Source organism: Musca domestica, unplaced genomic scaffold (genome assembly GCF_030504385.1).
Source record: "Musca domestica strain aabys unplaced genomic scaffold, Musca_domestica.polishedcontigs.V.1.1 9, whole genome shotgun sequence".
Classification (NCBI taxonomy): Eukaryota; Metazoa; Arthropoda; class Insecta; order Diptera; family Muscidae; genus Musca; species Musca domestica.
In genome coordinates, this window is record NW_026712435.1 from 12,731,997 (window position 1) to 12,755,613 (window position 23,617).

The window sequence follows — 23,617 nt, forward strand, 5'->3', positions numbered from 1 at the left end:
CAAATCTTGTGTGTGCGAAGACCTGTGAAACGTCTTGTTCCGTCCTTTGTGTAGCGTAGCTTGTGTGGGCAATTTTCAGCCCGAATGTTATTTATTCCGTATGCCTAAAAAGCGAAAGAAATAATGCGATAATACCGGCTAAAAAAGTAAAAATCTCAAATTATATATTTACTCACCTCGCCTAGATCTTTCTAATTGGGTACCTGCAGTGGTCATAAGAAATAAGCGCCAAAAATGACTTTATGACGCGCTAAATTACATAGCCTGAAATTAACAGAAAATAAAATTTCAATTCATGGTTTCGTTTTTTAGGACATAAGAAAAATACCAAAACTAAAAACCCCAAGAAACAACAAAACAAAATTTAAATTAACTTATTTTTAATTTTTAATGTTGAAAAAAATATTTGTGAACGTCCGTAGTTAGTAGTTCAGTACGTACGTTGTATTGTTTTTAGGATTTTTAACGACAGGGAGCTATACATGAGTGAAGGGTTACCCCAGTGAATGTAGACTTAGTAAAGCTTGTTTTTCTGGACCACAAATGTAATGTCCAGCATTAACCGCTAGGAGAGCTCTTTTAGGGTAAATCAAAGTTTGAGTTAGTGACCTGATTTGGCAGAAATTAAAGTCCTTAGGATAATTGGTGGTTACCTGAGTATTGACTTACAATATTTATTATATATTTTATATATTTTGTTGTTGCAAAATCGTCAGGCTAAATCCCATTATTGTTGTTTTTATAAAAACAACGTTTGTTTATGAGTGGAGAACGATGGTAATGTTTACCAGGGGGTAAGGCAGGGAATACCTAGGTTTCGGAAAGAGCCACCAATCCTCATCAGTTCCCTTGTTTCTTGTCTGGGATATTCTCCCCAGAAGTTATTTTAAAAAATAACTTCTATGACAAAAAACATTTTTTTTTTACCCAAGTGACGAGATCGTAAGCTCAATAGAAGAGGAACAAAAGAATTACATAAAACTAAAATTCTTTTGGAAAAGTCTTCTAAATCTTACAACCGCACTTATAAACATTTACATCTTTCTCCACTTGTTATGCTTTCGTTCAACCTGAACGAAGTAACATAACCATGTAAGTTTGTTTTGTCTGTTACAACAAAAACCCCTTCGTCGACCGTGCCTGTGTCTATTAATAGAACAGTGTTTGACTTGTTTGTTTGGGATACCATAGTATTTTGTTGTTGCAAAATCGTCAGGCTAAATCCCATTATTGTTGTTTTTATAAAAACAACGTTTGTTTATGTGTGGAGAACGATGGTAATGTTTACCAGGGGGTAAGGCAGGGAATGATGAGGATTGGTGGCTCTTTCCGAAACCTAGGTATTCCCTGCCTTACCCCCTGGTAAACATTACCATCGTTCTCCACTCATAAACAAACGTTGTTTTTATAAAAACAACAATAATGGGATTTAGCCTGACGATTTTGCAACAACAAAATACTATGGTATCCCAAACAAACAAGCCAAACACTGTTCTATTAATAGACACAGGCACGGTCGACGAAGGGGTTTTTGTTGTAACAGACAAAACAAACTTACATGGTTATGTTACTTCGTTCAGGTTGAACGAAAGCATAACAAGTGGAGAAAGATGTAAATGTTTATAAGTGCGGTTGTAAGATTTAGAAGACTTTTCCAAAAGAATTTTAGTTTTATGTAATTCTTTTGTTCCTCTTCTATTGAGCTTACGATCTCGTCACTTGGGTAAAAAAAATGTTTTTTGTCATAGAAGTTATTTTTTAAAATAACTTCTGGGGAGAATATCCCAGACAAGAAACAAGGGAACTGATGAGGATTGGTGGCTCTTTCCGAAACCTAGGTATTCCCTGCCTTACCCCCTGGTAAACATTACCATCGTTCTCCACTCATAAACAAACGTTGTTTTTATAAAAACAACAATAATGGGATTTAGCCTGACGATTTTGCAACAACAAAATACTATGGTATCCCAAACAAACAAGCCAAACACTGTTCTATTAATAGACACAGGCACGGTCGACGAAGGGGTTTTTGTTGTAACAGACAAAACAAACTTACATGGTTATGTTACTTCGTTCAGGTTGAACGAAAGCATAACAAGTGGAGAAAGATGTAAATGTTTATAAGTGCGGTTGTAAGATTTAGAAGACTTTTCCAAAAGAATTTTAGTTTTATGTAATTCTTTTGTTCCTCTTCTATTGAGCTTACGATCTCGTCACTTGGGTAAAAAAAATGTTTTTTGTCATAGAAGTTATTTTTTAAAATAACTTCTGGGGAGAATATCCCAGACAAAAAACAAGGGAACTGATGAGGATTGGTGGCTCTTTCCGAAACCTAGGTATTCCCTGCCTTACCCCCTGGTAAACATTACCATCGTTCTCCACTCATAAACAAACGTTGTTTTTATAAAAACAATAATAATGGGATTTAGCCTGACGATTTTGCAACAACAAAATACTATGGTATCCCAAACAAACAAGCCAAACACTGTTCTATTAATAGACACAGGCACGGTCGACGAAGGGGTTTTTGTTGTAACAGACAAAACAAACTTACATGGTTATGTTACTTCGTTCAGGTTGAACGAAAGCATAACAAGTGGAGAAAGATGTAAATGTTTATAAGTGCGGTTGTAAGATTTAGAAGACTTTTCCAAAAGAATTTTAGTTTTATGTAATTCTTTTGTTCCTCTTCTATTGAGCTTACGATCTCGTCACTTGGGTAAAAAAAATGTTTTTTGTCATAGAAGTTATTTTTTAAAATAACTTCTGGGGAGAATATCCCAGACAAGAAACAAGGGAACTGATGAGGATTGGTGGCTCTTTCCGAAACCTAGGTATTCCCTGCCTTACCCCCTGGTAAACATTACCATCGTTCTCCACTCATAAACAAACGTTGTTTTTATAAAAACAACAATAATGGGATTTAGCCTGACGATTTTGCAACAACAAAATACTATGGTATCCCAAACAAACAAGCCAAACACTGTTCTATTTTATATATTTTTTTATATTTTATATATATTTTTTATTTTGTTTACATTTTTAATTTTTTTTTAATGTGAAAAAAATTGTTTTTATGTTTGCAATAATGAATTTATGAGTGTTTATTTGTGAGAGGGGCCTACAAGTGTATGTTACCGATGGGTAAGTATTATTGGGAATTGGGGCTCTTTCATTTTTTTACGTTTAGAAGGATCAAAGGGTCAAGGATGGGTGGGCAAAGTGTGGGAACACAAAACACCAAGTTCCCTTGTTATGGCTGTATGTCGCGTTTGTAGTTTTATTTTGTTTTTTTATGTTCATTTCATTTTTGATTGTTCGACCCCTAGTGCTGATGGTGGAAGGATTGAGAACCCCCCGACAGAATCATGTGCCTCAACTGAGCTTGTCGGAGCCCCACCACAACGCCATAGTAAGCGCACACAAGAAGATGGCGTCCCAATAGGCGTTACATAACACAATGTCTAAATTTTTTGAATTTTATTTGTCAGATATCACTGCATAGAAAACAATGAATTGACTTCCAAAAATCAAAATTTGAAAAAAAAAAAATTTTTCAAATAAACTTAACATTTTAATTCATTAAAAGTAAAAAAATAAATAAATATTAAAAGAGGTCATATTTCAATACCATAGCCAAACTCGTACACTTCGTATAATTTAAAGTATTTCTAGACATTAATATTTTGCATTCCTTTACTTTTTTACCATTTGTAGCCTATTTGGCATACTTTTAACAAGTTTTTTTTTTCAATTTTTTGCCATTCTTCCAACAAAGCTTTCTTCAAATCTTCTGTGGTATGCTGGCGGATTTTTCCATCGAGATGGCTGGTGTATCCATGACCTGGGGACAATTATATAGTAGCCATGACCGCACATTATAAGCTTTGTGTTTCGGATTATTGTCTTGATAAAAATAATAATCTTCACCAAGGCCAAACTTTTCCTTACAGAGTGGCAAACTTTTTTTCAAAATGTTAAGATACATAGGCTGATCAATAATACCCGCAATAAAATTCAATACACCAGGTCCAGAGGCTGAAAATGAACCCCACACCATTACTGACCCACCACCGTGCTTCACTGTAGGCTTCATATTTTTGACAAGAAGCGCTTCATTTGCCTTTCTCCATACATAAGGTCTGCCATCTGCACCAAAAAGGTTGAATTTGCATTCGTCCGTGAACAGCACATTCTTCCAAAATAAAAAATCTTTTGATATGTGCTCCTTGACAAATCGCAATTTTACTTCTTGATTTCCCTTGCTGATTAGAGGTTTATGTCTATCTCTTCTTCCATTGTTATTCGACTATTACATTTCTTATTGTTTGAAGGCAACATACTTTTCCCAAATCCTTTTCAGCAATTTTTGAGAGCTTCGGTGCACTTACTTCTCATCACTCAAGGTAAATATTTTATTATTGCCGTTTTTGACTTATTTTCTATACATCCATCTGTTTTGAACCGTTTTATGATGTACTGAACTAAAGACCGGCTTCTATTAACAATATCAGATATCTCACTTAGCGATTTATGGTTTTTGTAATGTTAAATTATTAAAATTCTCACTTCAAAAGTGGTTTGTCTTCGTTGTCTTCCCATTTTTCTTTTTAATATTTAAGTCAGTAATTACACAACACGTGGAAATTTGTGATAAATTAGCTTTTAGGGACTTCCCCAAATGCATTTTCCAGCAATCGCATGCAGTTGGAGTCAGTTCGAAACAGGGTTGCCGTATAAATGTAAGCTATATAAGATTAGCTTTTGCATAGAAATTTGGTGAGTTCTAGAATAAATGTCATTATTTTGTTAAATAAATAAATAAAAACAGTATACTTTTGTTCTACGGGTAGTTCTAGTATCCTATATAAAGGGTGAGATGAAAAAACTGCAACCACTAGAGACATGTCATTTCAAAGCCACTCGTCCGACAGCTGTTAAAATTATTCCAGTGATAGCTCGTTATATTGTTAACAAGCGTACAAAAGCATTTTGGTGAGAATTTTCCAGAAAAAAGGTTATTCGTGATGGAATTCAAGCGTGATAGTGTGAATTCTTTATATTTGGCTGGAAAACCACTAGTGGCTATCGTTAGAGCACTCCAGCATTTAAATGTGAATAAATCTTTTGTGTCTTGAACCATCGCTCGTTATCGTGATACTTGTAGCGTAGCCCGACGTCAAGGAAGTGGATGGATGAAAACAGCAACATCAGCAGAAATGGTTCGAAAAGTAAAGAATCGACTTGATCGAAACCCGCGTCGCAGTGGCCAAAAAATGGCTCGTGAGCCGAACATATCGCAATATACCATTCGGCAAATATTGAAAAATGAGCCCTTACCTCGAGCCATTGAAATTCCAAAAAGGGCAAAAACTTACACCGCGACAGGAAGAAAATAGACTAAAAAGAGCTAAAGAGTTGCTTCGCTTGGCCAAAAGTGATGAACTGCCGAATTTGGTTTTTTTTTTTTCGATGAGAAAACATTCGTTGTCCAGTAGTTTGTAAACAAACAAAATTATCGTGTTTACTTGCCAAAGAGGCCAGCTGAAAATGTGCACCTTCGATTGGCTACCAGAACTCAAGCGCCGGCCATGGTGATGGTGTGGGCCGCCATATCAGCCGATGATCGCTCTCCGCTCGTATTAGTCGACCATCGCATGAGAAGAAATGCCGAATATTATCGCGGAAATATTCTGGAGGTTGTATTGGAGCCTTGGGTACGCAAACATTTTGGCCGCAGACCTTGGACATTCCAACAGGAGTCAGCACCATCGCACTCAGCACGCGCCACCATGAATGGTTAAAAAATGAGTTCCTCGCTTCATTTTCAGCGCAAAATGGCCACCAAAATCTCCAGATACCAATTCGTTGGACTATTGTGTCTGGAGTATTTTGGAAAGCAAGGTTGGCACAAAAAAATACCAAAGTGTCGATCACCTCAAGCAAGCGCTTCGCTGGGAATGGACCAAAATACCGCAGAGCAACATTCGGCCAGCGTGTGGCGGTTTCATTGGCCATTTGAAGGCCGTGTCAAAGCTGACCAATTTGAACAAATCTAAAACTTTAAGCTATTTCCGACATTTTTTTATTTTATTCAATAAAATTTAAAAAAAAATGTAAAAATTATGGCGTTTTACTTTGTTGCCGTTTTTTTATCTCACCCTGTATACTGTATACTGATATGAATATGGAATTTGTGATTTTCCCTTAAATTGGATATAAATGTTCGATTTTCTTATAATTTTGGCCGTACCAATATTTTTATCTGTATTAGATGAAGCATGAAAATGGAATACTTTGGTCGACTATATCTGGAAACTTACGCACATTTTAATATTTTCTAAAAATTATCACATACCTATCTCATGTAAAGTGAAGGAAGTTATCAATATAATCCAAACCTGGCACGTCGCAATATTTATATCAGATACGAAATGGACAATATTGGCCCATTTTTTCAAAACCCACTACATAGAGGGTCATAGCAGAAGTCAAAATATTTTTAAATAATCGAAGATTGGCTGTCGGCTGTCTTCTTCGTAAATGAACAAAGGAGTTTTAGGTTGACTTAGTTCGATTTTTTTTTTCATTTCCGAAGAAGCCAGACAGATAAGAGCTTTATGTATTCCCACCTTAAGTTAGATGGAATAATTGATATTGCTATTATATATGCCTGTTAATCTACCCTGATTAGCTACTCTCAAACTTGTTACATATTTCGCAACATCAGATCATTCATTGTACATGGCATGTAAAGCGAAACGTCGATTTATACGATTTAAATTATCTGCCGTTAAATTACTTTACGGCACAATCCTAACGGTAATTTTAGTGCAATTTTTCAGACACACACACAATAAAACACACCATGATGGTGAAAAGCGAAAAATATACTTCGAGAGAGCGAACAAGAAATGCAAAAGTGAAATAGGTACACATTTCTTCGAGTCAGTTGTAATTCGTTCGCCGGAACCTGCGGTGGGTTAACACGATTCTTGGTGTGTGTGTATGGCAAGGAATAATTTGTTCAAATTCCCAAATTGTCGGCATAATGCAAATAATTAATCATGTCTCGGATAATAAGAGCACAATTAACGACCAGTAATTTGTGAAAAGAAATCTTCACCAAATTGTGTAATCCGAAAATAAGCAAAAAAAAAAAAACGGAAAATAAAAAGAATATTTATGTGGCAAACGGCGAACCGACTGTGTGTGTATACAGCGGATACTTAGGTTCTAGGTGCTTGCATCTTCTTTTCAGAAGACTTCGTGTGGAATGGATGCTGTATGACCAGAATACGTTTAAATCAACATTATGCAAAGCATCTATCATTGCGTGCATATTTTTGAGATTATCTAAAGTAAATAATTTCATAGTTTTTTACAATAAAACTCCCCGTGTTGTTGGTTCTTACAGCAATTTATGAATTTGTGTATCTGGTGTAGGTGTACCGGCATCTCGATTACTAAGATTTTTTGTTGGTGTTGATTTTGTCATTGTTTGGTTTGCCGTAATTCTTTATGTTTCTCTATGGGTATATACACATTCATACACACTTGCACATCTTATCCCCGTCATTTGTTTATATTGTCCTCCACAATGCCAGATGATTGAAGAGATGCTTGGGCGCTCACATACATACACATGTGTTCGCACAGAGGATTGTGCTTTTAATCCCGTTACAGTTGAAGGATAATGGTAAACAAATGAAATCTGTTATGTATACCGGTTAAATATGCCCATGTATTTGTGTATGTATCTCTTCAAAAAGCGGTCTTCCGAAAGAGAGCATGGTGAATAGAGAGTTGTCGATGTGAGAGTTGCAGAGTGAAACGAAGTTTTGTACTTTGTTTTGGCAACAACTTGTTGCTTACCATAACAATTGAGTTATGTATGTACAACAACAAAAATAATAAAAACTGGAACTTAAAGAAATCAATAACACATGTTGAAAGTGTCAGAAAAGAACGTTACATGTACATCATACTTAAACGTGAAGATGCATGGAAATCTTTCTGTAAGGATTTTTTTATTTCTGTGATCATTTTTTTAAACTTCGTTTCAGTTAAAATAAATAAAATATACTACAATTAAAAAAATTCGTGGGTAACTTCTCTACACCATCGGTTATATAATATTCATAAGATTTACAAAATGACAAACGCATTCAAGAACGAACAGGTGGAGAAATTTTTTATACCCTCAGCCATATGGCTACAGAGGGTATATAACATTTGATACGGCCAAAACGTGTCTCATTGAAATAACGGTTTTAGACCCTACGTCTCTTTGGACCAAATCCATTTCGAGACTTTTGGAGTCGATACAGAGATGTCCGTCCGTCCGTCCGTCTGTCTGGCTGGCTGGTGCGCACGATAACTCTCGAGGGAGTATCCGATTTGGTCGAAACTTGATATATCGTAATGTTATTTACAAACTTAGATCGAGTTCGGAGATGGACAAAATCGGTCCACTCCTTCTGGTACCTCCCCCACAAAAGGGCAAAACTTTCAAAGAAAATAATTTACCTTGTAGAAAGAGAAAGAATCATTCGATTTTGCGAAAACTTTGTACATCCCAATAATATTGTCAGGTGTTAAAATGGACAATATTGGTCCACTCCATCAAGTACCACTCCCACAAGTACCACTCCCACCTTCAAAATTTCTAATAATTATAACTCTCAAAAAATGTGATGGAAGAGTCCGATTGTCTTCAAACTACACACATCACAATATTTTTATTGATCAAAGGTCTGGCGTGAAGATTGAATATATCGATCCATTCCTTCTGATACATCCCCCACAGAGGGTCAAAATTTTGAATATTCATGAAGCTCATAAAACACAAAATTAACATCCGATTCCATTCAGACTTGGCACATCTCGATAATTCCATCAACACAAGATTTTTTTTTAAGAGATCGGACCATTCCTTCTGGTGCCTCCCCAATAATGGGACAAAGTTTTGAATAAACATAAAATCCGTAATAAGCATCCAATTCTCTTAAAATTACTGTTGTCTGTTGTGAAGATGGAATATATCAGTTCATTCCTTGTGGAACCTTCCCCACAACGGGTCAAAGTTTTGAATATCCATGAAGCTTATAAAATGCGAAATTTACATCAGATTCCATTCAGACTTGGTACATCTCAATATTTCCATTAACACAAGATCTGTTATAAGGATGGTAGAGATCGGTCCATTGCTTCTGGTACCTCTCCCACATAGGGGGAAACTATCATAAAACCCGAAATAACATTATTTTTTTACTTGCACAAAATCTGCTGTGAAAATGGGAGATATCGGTGTACCGTTTCTGGTACTTCCACCACGAAGGCTTCAAAATTTTGAAAAACACAACCCTCATAAAACGTGGAACCTTCCCCACAACGGGTCAAAGTTTTGAATATCCATGAAGCACAAAAAATGCGAAATTTACATCAGATTCCATTCAGACTTGGTACATCTCAATATTTCCATAAACACAAGATCTGTTATAAGGATGGTAGGGATCGACCCATTGCTTCTGGTACCTCCGCCACATAGGGTCAACATTTTAAATAACCAAAACTATCATAAAATCCGAAATAACATTATTTCTCGTACCTCACCCACAAAGGGTCACAACTTCTAATATTTATATATGTCATAACTTGCGAAACAAGCCAGCGATTCTTTACAACTTACTATATCGAAATATTTCTCTTAACCAGAAATCTGATTTGAATATGTAATTTATCGAAATTTATGATTTCGTATAAAATTGAATAAAAATGTTCGATTTCCTTTAAATTTTGAACATACCAGTATTTTAATCTGTATTATATGAAGTGGAATATTTCGGTCCGCTATATCTGGTAACTCACACAAATTTCCACATTTTCCAAAAATTTGCACATATCTCATATAAAGTATATGAACTAGACGATATAGTCCAAATAAGTAATATTTATATCAGACTTAGGTCAGATACGAATTAGACAATATTGGCCAAATGCTTCGAAACCTCGCCCATAAAAGCTCAACAGTGTGAATAATCACAACTAAAGGCTGGGGGTATACATCTGTCGGTAAACCGACTGATACTATTTAACTTTGTCTAAATCGACTCTGGAAAACAATTGTTTTGTTATTGTCAACATGTACACTACTGTGCATTATAAAAGAACCCAACATACCAAATTGACTTGAGAATAATATTTTAATAAGCTTACAAACATAAGCCTAAAGCTTGAGAAAATCTTGAGAATGTATTGAGAAATGTTTGTTTAACAATTATAGAATAATCGAAAAGGAACCCTTATTCATAAGCTTATTCTTGTAATTGCAGAATAAGCTTACGAAAGTAATATTTTATAAAGCTTATTTTTTCAATGGTAAAAAATATTTATTTATTCATTTTTCAATTATTCTACACATTTCATTCATTGATTGCCATCCCAGCTGTCACTGCATCCTGTTGCCTTGATACCTAGATGCTTTCTTTCCCCTTATTTGCGCTTCTGTATCTCCTCCACTTATTCTTCACTTCTGTTGAATTCCTGCAACTTTTTGACGCCTCCATTCTGAAATGAGATTGAAATAATTTATACTACAGATTCCCAGATTTATTATTCATCATTACCTTAGAGTTTCGTCCGGAAATGGGTCCTAAATTCGCGTGATTTTGATTTTAACCAAAGAAAATAATTTTTTGTTGACAATTTTCACAAAAAAAATCAAAACAAATTTGTCAACAAAGGACAGATTTGAGAAAAGTTTGTGCAAAAAAGTGTTTCTCAAGCATTGTTGAAAAATTCTTATGATAAACTATTTTCATAATATTATTCTCAAGCTGTATTGTATTTTTGGTATGTTGGGAAGTGTCGCGGCAGTGACTTCGTAGTGCAGGTAGGGTGAAACTCACTTCCAAATTCTTGCAGCGAAATATTAATTTTATGCTTATATTTCATATACATATAAGCAATGATATTTGTGTAACTATGGCAATTCTAATATTATTCTGGAAACGGGTTTATTTTCCCTTAAAAATATAGCAATGCCTTCTAATTATGATCTTAAGGCGGATATACATAAAAGGTTTTTATACTGCCTTAAGTCATCGACTGACTTCTTTATAATAGAGCAAAGGAATTTTAGGTCGAATTATTTCAATTTTTAGGTTGACTTAGTTTGATTTTGGCCCTAACATATAAAAATATTGAAAATTGTGACCCTTTGTGAGTGAAGTACAAGAAGGGGTTCGCAGAAATATATAATTTTCACAACAGATATTAAAACTTGAACTCTTTGTGGGGGAAGTACCAGAAGAAATGGTCCGAACTCTATCATCTTTTTAGCTGATCTTGTGTTGATAGAAATATTGAGATGTACCAAGTCTGAATGGAATCGGCTGTTAATTTCGTGTTTTATGAGCTTCCTGCATATTCAAAATTTTGACCTTTTGTGGGAGAGGTACCAAAAGGAGTGGAATATGTCGATATTCCATCTTCAAACCAGACTTTGGGTTCATAAAAATATTGTGATGTGGGTAATTTGAAAACAATCGGACTCTTACATCACATTTTATAAGATTTATAATTATTCAAAATTTTGAGCCGTTATTTCGTTATTTCTATTATTTCGATAAGACATGTAATATATATCTCCAGGCTGAGGGTAAAAAAAGTGGTAAAGGATAACGAACGCTTTACCAGGTTTTCTTGTACGGAAACGGCGTTCAAGTAAACAATTTTAAGAAAGTACAACTTTGAAGGCTCTGTAACGCAAGTACCACGTTAGAAATGTAAAATGTGCGTTACATTCTTTAATTGTTTTTTCACAGAAAAACTTTTTACGGCAAGAGAAGACATAAAGCCTGGTCTTACTTTTCGACCTTTAACTGGGTCATGGTATAACCTCTGACTTGCGAAAACAAGTCGAATGGCACAAATTATTATTGCCTAGACAAATCATACAAATCATAGGATGGGCTTATTATATTGCGCAGAATGTCCTACCCGCCCAGCCATTGAAGATTTTCCAACCAAACATGCATATTGAAAATAATATTTTGCTTTTCAAAATTATTTTAAATTACCCGCCCCCCACCCCCTCTTTTTAATACAACACATACATTGACACCTGTCATTTGTCAATTAAATAATTTTCTCGGTAGTTCACGTTATTGTACATACATATCTACATACATACATCTATATACATGCGATACATATACTATATTTATATCGAACAAACTATTTTGTCTGTTTGATTTGGCAAAAAAATATCATGAATGTAACACCTTGGCTATGGAAACCAACGCGGATGATAGTCAGTTTCATTTCCTACCAAAGGAGGTAACTTCTACGATAAGAAAGCTAATGTTGCCCTCCACGATTACTACCACCTTGGGGCAATTTTTATAACTTTCAAGCATACTGCAGGTTGATTGGTTGATTTTCCCATACGACACTAAGTAGTAACATTATGGCGCTGTAGAATAGATAACAATAGTTTTGTTATTGTTAGAAGTGTGCGAAAGAAGTGCCGCAGATGTGACATCTTTGATGAGGGAGTGTGAAAATAACTTCCAAACGCTTGCTGGGATATAATAATTTTATGCTGATATGAATATTAAACGCAATGACAATTGTGTTACTATGGCAATGCTTTTATTTATTCAAAATATCATTTTGGATTGCAGTAATTTTATGCACCGTGGTGTAGGGAATGGCTTTAGTTTCAAATTTCACTGCATAAAAATTAAGTTTCCATCTCTGATTAGCATATTTACAAGGGATTTAAAATATACATATTTTGACAATAACATGTTGTCAAACAAATAATTTAAAAAAAAAAATAAACATATGTTTGCATGACTTTATCTTTTTGATTCTACTATGAATGGTACAATAATTACAAAGTAGAGCAGAATGATTAAATTTAAAAAACTCAACCCTGAAGCTAGGGTCTTGTAACTTCAAATTTACAAATAACAAATGCAAAAAGTTGTTGTTTTTTATTTGACACTTTTTTCCCAATTTTTTAATATAAAAGAAAATAGCGAAAAAAAACTAATGGGACGCCGTGGATTTTTCACAACCACGACTTCCTAATGCAATTGCAATTCTTTTTCATTCCAAAACAAAAACATTTGTTCTTCTCAAAAGCTGTAATCTGAATTTAACTTTCAACATCATTTAAAAATCGTTTAAATTATTATACCCTCATCCATATGGCTAGAGAGATACCCCCTCTCATTTGATACGGCCAAAACGTGCCTCATCGAAATAAAGCTTTTAGACCCTCGGTCCCTTTGGAGCAAATCCGTTTCAGGACATTTGGAGTCGATTTAGCCATGTTCGTCCGTTCGTCAGTCCGTCTGTCTGTCTGCTTACTGGTGCACACAATAACTCTTGAAGGAAGTATCCGATTTGGTCAAAAATTGGTACATCGTAATATTATTATCAAACTTAGATCGAGTTCGGAGATGGGTAATATCGACCCACTCCTTGTGGTACCTCCACCACAAAAGGTCAACATTTTCCAAAAAAATTATATATTTTACTTCACACAAAGAGAAAGGATGATCCGATTAAAGAAAAAACGATTATTAAATCCGAAATTAGCATCCGGTTCTCTTAATATATCATACATCCCATTATTTCTGCTAAAACAAGATATTCTGTAAAGATGGGATACATCGATCCACTCCTTCTACAAAGGGTCAAAATTGTGAATATCCATAAAGCTCTTAAAACGCGAAATTAACATCCGATTACATTTAGACTTGGCAAAACTCAATATTTTTATCAATCCAAGATCTGTTATAAAAATGGTAGAGATCGGACCATTTCTTGCGGTATCTCCCCACATAGGGCTCAAGATTTAAAAAAAAAGTGGCCCAAGAAAGCGAAATAAGTATCCATATCCATCCATCTTCTCAAATTTCTCACAAACAAACATTTTTGCTAACTGATCAAGATCTGTTGTGAAGATGATCTACGTCTGCCAACTCCTTCTGGTAACTACGAATCAAGTCGGCCATTCTTCACAACTTTCTATTCCTAAATATTTCCCTTAGCCGGTAATCTAATATGAATATATAATTAATTAGAATTTTTTAATTCGTATAAAATTGGATATAAAAGTTCGATGTTTTCTTTAAATATTTTTATAAGTATCTCAAGCATATTTCCACATTTTCCAAAAAATTGCACATATTTCATATAAAGTAGACGAGGTCAAATACGACTTGGACATTATTGACCAACTGCTTCGGAACCTCCCCAAAAAGGGTCAACAGTTAGAATTAACATAACTCAAGGCAGGGGGTATACATCTGTCGGCAAAACCGATTGATACTATTTAACTTGTTTTTTTTTTCTTTCAATAATATGATCGCCTCACATCGCCTCACTTACAGGTTCTGTGACAGAATAATAATGTCACAATCGAAATAACCACCTCATCAGATTCTTTCTTGTGGCGCATCATAAAAAGTTTCTCAAATCCAAGTAGAGTTCAAAGAAGGGCAATATCGGCTATTGTACCCTCTATGACAGGCAATATTTCCCCAAGCAATGTTGTAATAATAACTTATTTTAGAAAATATTTCTTTTGCATTCTTTCCAAAAAAAAAAAAACAAAAACAAAACATAGACAAAAATGTGTGCACGTCCTCCTTTGAACGGATAATTTGGATCATCTATTTTTAAAAGTTGCCAACGTATTTGCCAGATGCAATTTATTTATGATTTTTCATTTATAAAATGCACTTCGCAACAGTTGTTGTTGTTACAAAATTTGTTTGTTTATACATACATACCCACAAAATTATTCATGTATGAGATATGAACGAGTTCACGTATATTAGGGTATTTCACGAATATTTCGTCAAACAACTTGACAGAATTCACAAAAAGTAGTCCAAAGTTTGGATGCTTCTTCTATGAAAATATTAAATGAAATATACTTTCAAAATACTTTGTACATACTTTTGAGTGCGGTTGAGGCGCTGGGAAAATCTAGCAATAAACAATAAATATTCTAAAGTTAGCAATTCGGTGATCTTGTGCGCCGACGCATACGATAATGTGTGAGATAATATTAAATTATGGCCCACACACACAGATATCGATGCGCTCAGTAGATGCACAAGATCACTTGAATGAAATGACAAGCAGCCCTGCAATGTTCTGTCGGACGGACGGACATCTCTAGATCGACTCCAAATACCCTGAATCGGATTTAGTCCAAAGAGTCCTAGGGTCTAAAACAGTTATTTCGATGAGGCATGCCATATGGCTGAGGGTATAAAAAGGGGACGAATTTATTTAAATTGTTTAATTATTTAAATTGATTATATTATATGGATTAAGATGTACAGTAACAATGTCAAATCAGTTTTATAAAGTAAAAATTAAACTATTTTATTAAATATATTATTTTCCCTTACAATAAATCGCTATGGAAGATATCATGCCAACAATTGGCTAGAGGTGCGACTACTGACAAAAAAGCACTAATTTAATAAATTGCATATCTTACAAATTAATTAGAAATTGATTCAATCTTTGTTTATTTTTTCGAAAACTTAACAAAAACTCGAATCTGAATAAATTATCTTTCTTATATTTAAAAAAATCTTTTAATTTGGGGAAAGATTGAAGAACTAAAAATCCTAAAAATGCCGGATACTGGTACACTTAGTTATGTTAGCATGAGATAATATCATTATCCATGTCATGCCTTCTTATTGTTTGACCATTTCATTAGTTTCCGAAAGAAATATATTTACGGAAATCATTTAAATTTTTATCTGTCCCTTAACTTTTCCCATGTGAAACAAGTAAAACATCCATACTGCCGCTTCCAGCTACAAACGAAACACCCCATGGTATATATTTATATACAGTATTGTACAGAATAACCGTTCTTTATGCTCATACGCACATACATACACGTTTACACACACGCACACTCAAACACACACATGGATTTGCATGTTCACATGTGTGTGTTTATTTAAAAACAAACAACAAGAACACCTAAGCAACCTAAATGTGAAGAACTGCATGCGAACAAGTTACTCTCTTTTGTTGCTTCGTTTTCTGGCGAATGTGAGCCCCGACATTCTTTGCCAATGACTTTGGTCATTTGTACGGTTTCGTGTCTCTAGTGAAGCGGTAGCTTTCGCAAGGTGGAATAACAACAAAAATTCAATTTAAATCAACAGCAAAGGCAGTGGTGAGTGAATGAATGCATTTGAGAATTGCGATTGCTACCATCGGGGCGTATGATTGACGCCGAGTAATTTCCACAGTTGCGGACGTATACGCAACAAGTGTCAGCGAAAGGGTAAAGCAACTGTGCCGGTCGGTCAATCAGTTATTACGAAAGTGTGACAAATGTCAATTGCATAATTGTATGTTGGAATATCTAACAATATAATTGACGTCAATTTTAATTTTGCTTGATCCCAAAAAAATTCTAAATTCTAAAAAAATATATACGAAATGTTAGTTATTAACGAAATTTTTTAGTAAACTTTAAAAGTAATTGCTAACCTAATACATACACAGGACAAATTGTCTTGCACGAGAAACACTAATTCGATTCGATTGCGATGTAACGGCAAGGGTGAGGGTACATAAGTAGATTGAAGTCTTCGTATTGCATTTTGTATTTTATGTTCGTAATGGATACCAATAACTATACATATAGTTCCTCCTTTTTATATAGCACCCATTACCCCGGTAGCTCCTAAAATTAGATATTTAGATTATTGTTTTCGTAGTTAGAGATTGTAATGAGTTCTACGTTCTGTGGTATAACATTATCAATAAAGGACCACGTTTTCTAATAGCTCCCATATATCGATACAGTGCGATACTCTGTATATTTGGATGATGTAAGCCACATTTTAATTGGATTTGTTTTGAAATTCGGTATTCGTTGTTCGTAAGGGGTCCATCCATGGTGGAGGGCCACTGTCTATGTCATCTATGTCTGTATTCATATCCTCAGTCATGTGGCTAGAGAGGATATTCAGGGTGAGATAAAAAACTGCAACTGCAGACACCATAGTCCAACTGATTGGTATCCGGAGATTTTGGTGGCCATTGTGCGCTGGAAATTAAGAGAGGAACCTCATTTTGTAAACATTCTTGGGTGGCGCGTGCTGAGTACGATGGCGCTGACTCCTCTTGGAATGTCCAAGGTCTGCGGCCAAAATGTTTGCGTGCCCAAGGCTTTAATACACCCTCCAGATTATTTTCGCGATAATATTTGGCATTTATTCTGATGCCACGGTCGATTAATACGAGAGGAGAGCGACCATCGGTTGTTATGGCGGCCCACACCATCACCATGGCCGGCGCCTGAGTTCTGCTGGCCAACCGAAGGTGCACATTTTCTTTGGCAAATTAAAAGGATCATTTTGTTTGTTTACAAACTGCTGGACAACGAATGTTTTCTCATCGGAGAAAACCAAATTCGGCAGTTCACCATTTTCAGCAAAGCGAAGCAAACTCTTTAGCTCTATTTTCTCACTGTTGCGGTGTAGGTTCTTGTACTTTTTGGAATTTAAATGTGTTTATTCCGAAATCATTTTTCAATATTTGCCGAATGGAATATTGCGATATGTTCGGCTCACAAGCCATTTTCGGCCACTGCGACGCGAGTTTCGATCAAGTCGCTTCTTTACTTTTCGAACCGTTTCTGCTGATGTTGCTGTTTTCTTCCGTCACTTCCTTGACGTCGGACTACGCTACCAGTTTCACGGTAACGAGCGATGGTACGAGACACAAAAGATTTATTCACATTTAAATGCTGGAGTGCTCTAACGATAGCCACTTGTGGTTTTCAAGCCAAATATAAAGAAATCACACTATCACGCTTGAATTCCATCACGAATAACTTTTTTTTCTAGAAAATTCTCATCAAATAAACAGCTGTCAGACGAGTGGCTTAGGAATGACAGCAGTCTGAAGTTGGTCGCAGTTTTTTCATCTCACCCTGAATATCATTTGATACGTCCAAAAGTGCCTCATCGAAATAAGGGTTTTAAACCTAGGTCCCTCTGAATCAAATCCGTTTCAGGACATTTGGAGTCGATTTAGCGATATCTGTGTGGCTGGCGGGTGTACACGATAACTCTCAATGGGAGTACCTGATTTAGTTCAAACTTGATACATAGTAATATTATTATTAAACATAGATAGAGTTCGGAGATGGGCAATGTCAGTCCACTCCTTCTGATACCTCCCACACAATAGGTAGAAAATTTCAAAAAAATATTTTACTACACAGATTTTGCTCCAACTTTCTCCAACATCCTAATATTTGCATCAGTAATATGCCATGTGCGAAAATAGACAAAATTGGTCCACTAACTGAATTTTCCAACTGATTTCACTGAAATTGCAGTTCGAAATGGATCTTATTCGAATATTAAATTACAACCTCATTGAGGGGTGTATTATAATTTCGGTCAAACCGAATTTAATGTTTTCACTATGTATACGTGTTGCTTTATAATTGTAATTTTATTGTCTAACAATTTTCCACCACCTCTAAAAATACATCCATAAATGCCTTTCTGCCTAGGGCCTGTTTCTGTATAACGATACGAAAATGAACACGAACCGAATATCATTCATGAATATTTTTTAAATAGAATATAAATTAAAAATTTAAAAAGCATACAAAGAATGGGTGTTTCGAGTTCACATTCGAATCGTCGTACAGAAAAGACCACTAGCATTTGCCTTTTTTTAAATATAACTCTGAATAATTTAACATTTCTTTTTTTCATTTTCTTGCAGACAATATGGACATGCTGTGATCTATGTTAGAAAATCGAATCTGCTATCATAGGAAACCAAGACTATTTTTACACCGCTACCATTAGACAACTAATAGGGAAAAAAGAAGCTACAAAATGAAAATTCTAACAGTGCACTTAACCAAAATATTCGATGCCAAATGGTTGCCAGCAGCCTGTGGTACTTTAGCCCCCGCCTTGATACCGCCCGCACACATGGCCATTTTATGGTATTTTTGGGAGAATTACGCCCGTTACGTGGATAAGCATTTTTGTACCTGCTCCTGTTGGGACACCGTGTTCAAGGGTCCCTATGAATCGGGCGTGGCCGCCTACAAGCACATGTATTTTAATGCCACACAGAACACCTTTAAAATGTGGCTGCTTACCGTTTTTGCCGTCATCGGACTGTATGAGTGTATAAAGCGTTTAATTGTCCTGATAATGCAACAGCGGGTGCGCTACTCAATGTTGATGCTGTTCAGTTTGTCAATATTCTCGCATTATTATGCATGGTGGGCGTATTTGAACTACTACAATGACGATTACTATCAACAATGGAATCATCAGCTATTTTTTACGGTATGCGTATATAGTAGATCTCCCGTAACAAAAAAAACTATGAATTATATCCAACTCTAAATCGACTTTCAACAAATTGAGGTTTTTGTACCTCTAGTACCAAACAACTTTAAAAAAATATTTATTGGAGTAATGGATATACCGGGCCGAGTTTCTCCAAATAGAAAAATTCGGTTGAATATGAAAAAAATCTATCCAATTTACACTGACATTATATACACGGTGAGATAAAAAACTGCAACAAAGTCAAACGCCATAATTTTCACATTTTTTTTAAATTCTATTGAATGAGAGCAAAAAATGTCGGAAATAGCATCAAATTTTAGAATAACTTTAGATTTTTTCGATTTAGTCACCTTTGGCACGAATTATGGCCTTCAAACGGCCAATGAAACCGTCATACGCTGCCCAAATGTTACTCTGAGGTATTTTGACCCATTCCCGGCTAAGCGCTTGCTTGAGGTGATCGACACTTTGGTATTTTTTAGTGCCAACCTTGCTTTCCAAAATTCTCCAGACACAATAGTCCAACGGATTGATATCCGGAGATTTTGGTGAACATTGTGCGCTGGAAATGAAGCGAGGACTCTCATTTTGTAACCATTCATGAGTGGCGCGATAATATTTAGCATTTATTCTCATGCCATGGTCTATTAATACGAGCGGAGAGCGACCATCGGCTGTTATGGCGGCCCACACCATCACCATGGCCGGCGCTTGAGTTCTGGTGGCCAACCGAAGGTGCAAATTTTCAGCTGACCTCTTTGGCAAGTAAACACGATCATTTCGTTTTTTTACAAACTGCTTGACAACGAATGTTTTCTCATCGGAGAAAACCAAATCCGGCAGTTCACCACTTTTGGCCAAGCGAAGCAACTCTTTAGGTCTTTTGAGTCTATTTTCTTTCTGTTGCGGTGTAAGTTCTTGCACTTTTTGGAATTTCAATGGCTTTACCCCGAGCTCATTTTTTAATATTTTCAATATTTTTCGGCCACTGCGACGCGGGTTTCGATCAAGTCGCTTCTTTACATTTCGAACCACTTCTGCTGATGTTGGAATAATTTTTACTGGAATAATTTTAACAGCTTTCGGACGAGTGGCTTAGAAATGACAGCAGTCTGAAGTTGGTTGCAGTTTTTTCATCTTATCCTCTATATACTTTATGGGGTCTACGACGAATTTTTAGAGATGTTGCAAACGGAATGACAAAATTAATATACCCTCCATTTCAAGGTGGAGGGTATAAAAATAGCAAAGAAATAATTGAAGTACATTTCCAGGTTAATATGAGAACCTGAATAAAGGTAAAGTAAGTTGTTATAAAATATCTTTCGTATGAGATTCAGCACGTTACATTCGTTTGTTTACAAAACAACTGATTATTGAACAGCTGATGTCACTTACATTTGTTCTTCCTTTCCTTTATTCCCATTTCAGTTAACCGAAATCATGGCCTCTGTCATGGTTATGCACTTAGCCGATAGTACAAATCCGGTGACAACGAAGAAAGTCTTCTGCATTGTCGGCGTTGCGATACTGCACATTGTGGCCAGCAGTTTTGATCAATTCTTTCTGAATGTGGTACGCGGCGAAGGTTATGCTCATCAAATTGTACGCGATATTGGTTTCATGGTGCCGGACATTATGCAATTGGTCATACCGCTATGGCTGCTGAACCGCATACGCAAAGAATCGTACAGCACCCGGCCATTCTATCGTGATCGAAGCCTGCACAAGGACATCGTCGCAATGATGTTCTTCGTGATAGCCCTGTTTGCGATTTGTACGATTTTGTGAGACTTACTTTACGATTGGTACGCCAGAAGCTATTATATACATGGACCACATCGGAATCCAGCCTTATTGGACCACAATGGAGGAGGTGATGAGGAGGATGATAGCGATCATATAATTTGAAGTGATCGACAACGAAAAGAAAACAAAATCAAGAGCAATGTTTATTAAATCAAATAAAGCAACAAAGAAAACGAAAGTCGTCAAGGCAACGAAACGAAACGACATGAGTTGCTCGGTTAAATTTACTCAAAATCCGTTGTGCTTTTACATGTCAAGTGAGTACAATGTAGGCTATTATCTCGGATCGAAAGTAGACAAACTCAAAGTAGATACAGAATCAATCATCTGACGAAGCCTCTTAATTATAGTGTGTAAATATTGTTATTAAAATTTAGAACTAAAAACAAGAGAAGAGAAACAAATTAGAATAGTAATATATTTATGTAATAAACACTACACATACATACGTATGTATATACATATATACATACATATATCATTTAGATGAACATTTAGTGCAAATAGTGCATATCAATGTTATCTACATATATACATACGAATATTTAGACACCATCAATACATAGATACATATATTTTAGAATATATTTTTTAAATTATTATTAATAATTAATAGGAACACATTGTGAAAGTATTGTAGTTTATAAATCAAAATCTCCAAATTATAGACTTTAAAGCCTTTTTCGTATGGTAGAAGATCAATGCAAGCATTATTTAGAAAATTAACAGCGTGGAATTCGTTTTTATTAATTATGATTACTTTAGTTAATATCTTTAACAAACGCGCTGCAATGTGCGTTTCTTCCAATCATTGATTTTGAATACAGTTTGTTTTTAATTTTCTGAATAATAAATAAGAACTCAAAATTGGAAGAAGTTGGCCACAAACAGAAAAAAAAAACGGTAAAGAAAGTCATAAAGTCGGGCGGGGCCGATTTTATGATACCCTACACCACTTTGCTAATTTAGTAGAGCTGCACATAACAATTAAAAGTTTTTATGGGAGAATTCAATCATACACGCTATGATTATAAGTATAATTTAAAGTTCAAAGGACTAAATATGTCGAAGCATATGTTTCTTTTAAATTCGGACTTATATTGCCCATTTGGTGCAAAATTAATTTGAAATCAGATAAAGATATATATGGAAGATATATCCAAATCCGAACCGACCTCGATAAAATTTAGCAAAGGTATTTCTGAGCTGCATTTGATATATTTTCCCAAATATTGTTGTTATAGAGTGCATATTACGGCTGCGGAAGACAAAAATAACAAATCGGATGAACAATATATATGGGAGCTATAGCCATATCTGAACCGATTTCGATCAAATTTGGCATACTTATTTTCAGGATTAATTTGGTTGTATGTGCAAAATTCCATACTATTCGGGCTGATATTACACGTTTGGTGCACAATAAAAGGCAAATCGGACGAATATATATATGGGAGCTATATCTAAATTTTTACCGATTATCTCCAATTTCAATCTCCAATTCGTTCTTGGGTCAAACAAATGTTGTTTGGAAAATTTCATCTCAATCGGATAATAAATGCGACCTGCATTTTGTTCACACGAATACATGGACAGACGGACTGACATGCATAAATCAACTCAGAAAGTGATTTTATGCAGATCATCAAAAGGAACTATGGGTCTATCTCCTTTCCTTTTGCCTGTTACAAAACAAATGTACAAAGACATAATATCCTGACCATCTTGTGGTGTAGGGTATAACAAGTAAAAAGCTATAAAGGTGAGAATACATAAAACGTTTTGACTGGCTTTAGTCATCGGCTGGCTTCTTCGGAAAATAACAAAGGAGCGTGGGGCCAAAATCGATCTAAGCCAATCTAAAACTCCTTCGTTTCTCTACGAAGATGACTTAAACCAGTCAACAAAGTGTTTTATGTATTCACACCTTAACTTTGAATACCCCCACCATTTGGAACGAATTTAGAAATTTTCAAAAGAAGAAAATCCTTTAAAAATTCTGTTAAAATCTTAAAAATATAGTCATTATATTTGGGTGTAAATCTAAAATAGAACATTTCGAGAGAAAAAATTTTACAGTTTTTTATTAAGTGTTTGCAAATTTCTTACCGGACAATATGTTATACCCTTTAAAAGGAGGGTATATTAACTTTTTCTTTCCTATTGTAACATCCCTAAACATCCTATTGTAACAGCCAAGCGTGCCGGAAGCTGCAATTAGAGAATTCGAGGTCCCCGTAATAATCATACCCTCAATTTTTGTTGTGTAGATTTTATACCCTCCACCATAGTATGGAGGGTATATTAAGTTTGTCATTCTGTTTGTAACGAAATATACATTTTAGACCCCACAAAGTATATGTATTCTTGATCAGCTTAAAATTCTAAGACGATTTAGGGATGTCCGT

The 23,617-nt window shown here is 35.3% G+C and overlaps 1 protein-coding gene across 1 annotated transcript; it reads left to right on the forward strand.

Moving 5' to 3' along the window:
* The first annotated feature begins 16,155 nt into the window (after positions 1-16,155).
* Positions 16,156-21,993, forward strand: LOC101895026 (uncharacterized). The gene is made up of 3 exons (XM_011293245.3): positions 16,156-16,234; positions 18,814-19,394; positions 20,832-21,993. The coding sequence occupies exons 2-3, from the start codon at positions 18,930-18,932 to the stop codon at positions 21,189-21,191; spliced, it is 825 nt and encodes a 274-aa protein (XP_011291547.1). The 5' UTR covers positions 16,156-16,234; positions 18,814-18,929; the 3' UTR covers positions 21,192-21,993.
* The last annotated feature ends 1,624 nt before the right edge of the window (positions 21,994-23,617 follow it).

Coding starts and splice junctions, on each gene's coding strand:
- LOC101895026 (XM_011293245.3), top strand. CDS start 18,930: ATGAAAATTCTAACAGTGCACTTAACCAAAATATTCGATGCCAAATGG. Junction 19,395..20,831: donor ATCATCAGCTATTTTTTACG/GTATGCGTATAT, acceptor TTCCCATTTCAG/TTAACCGAAATCATGGCCTC.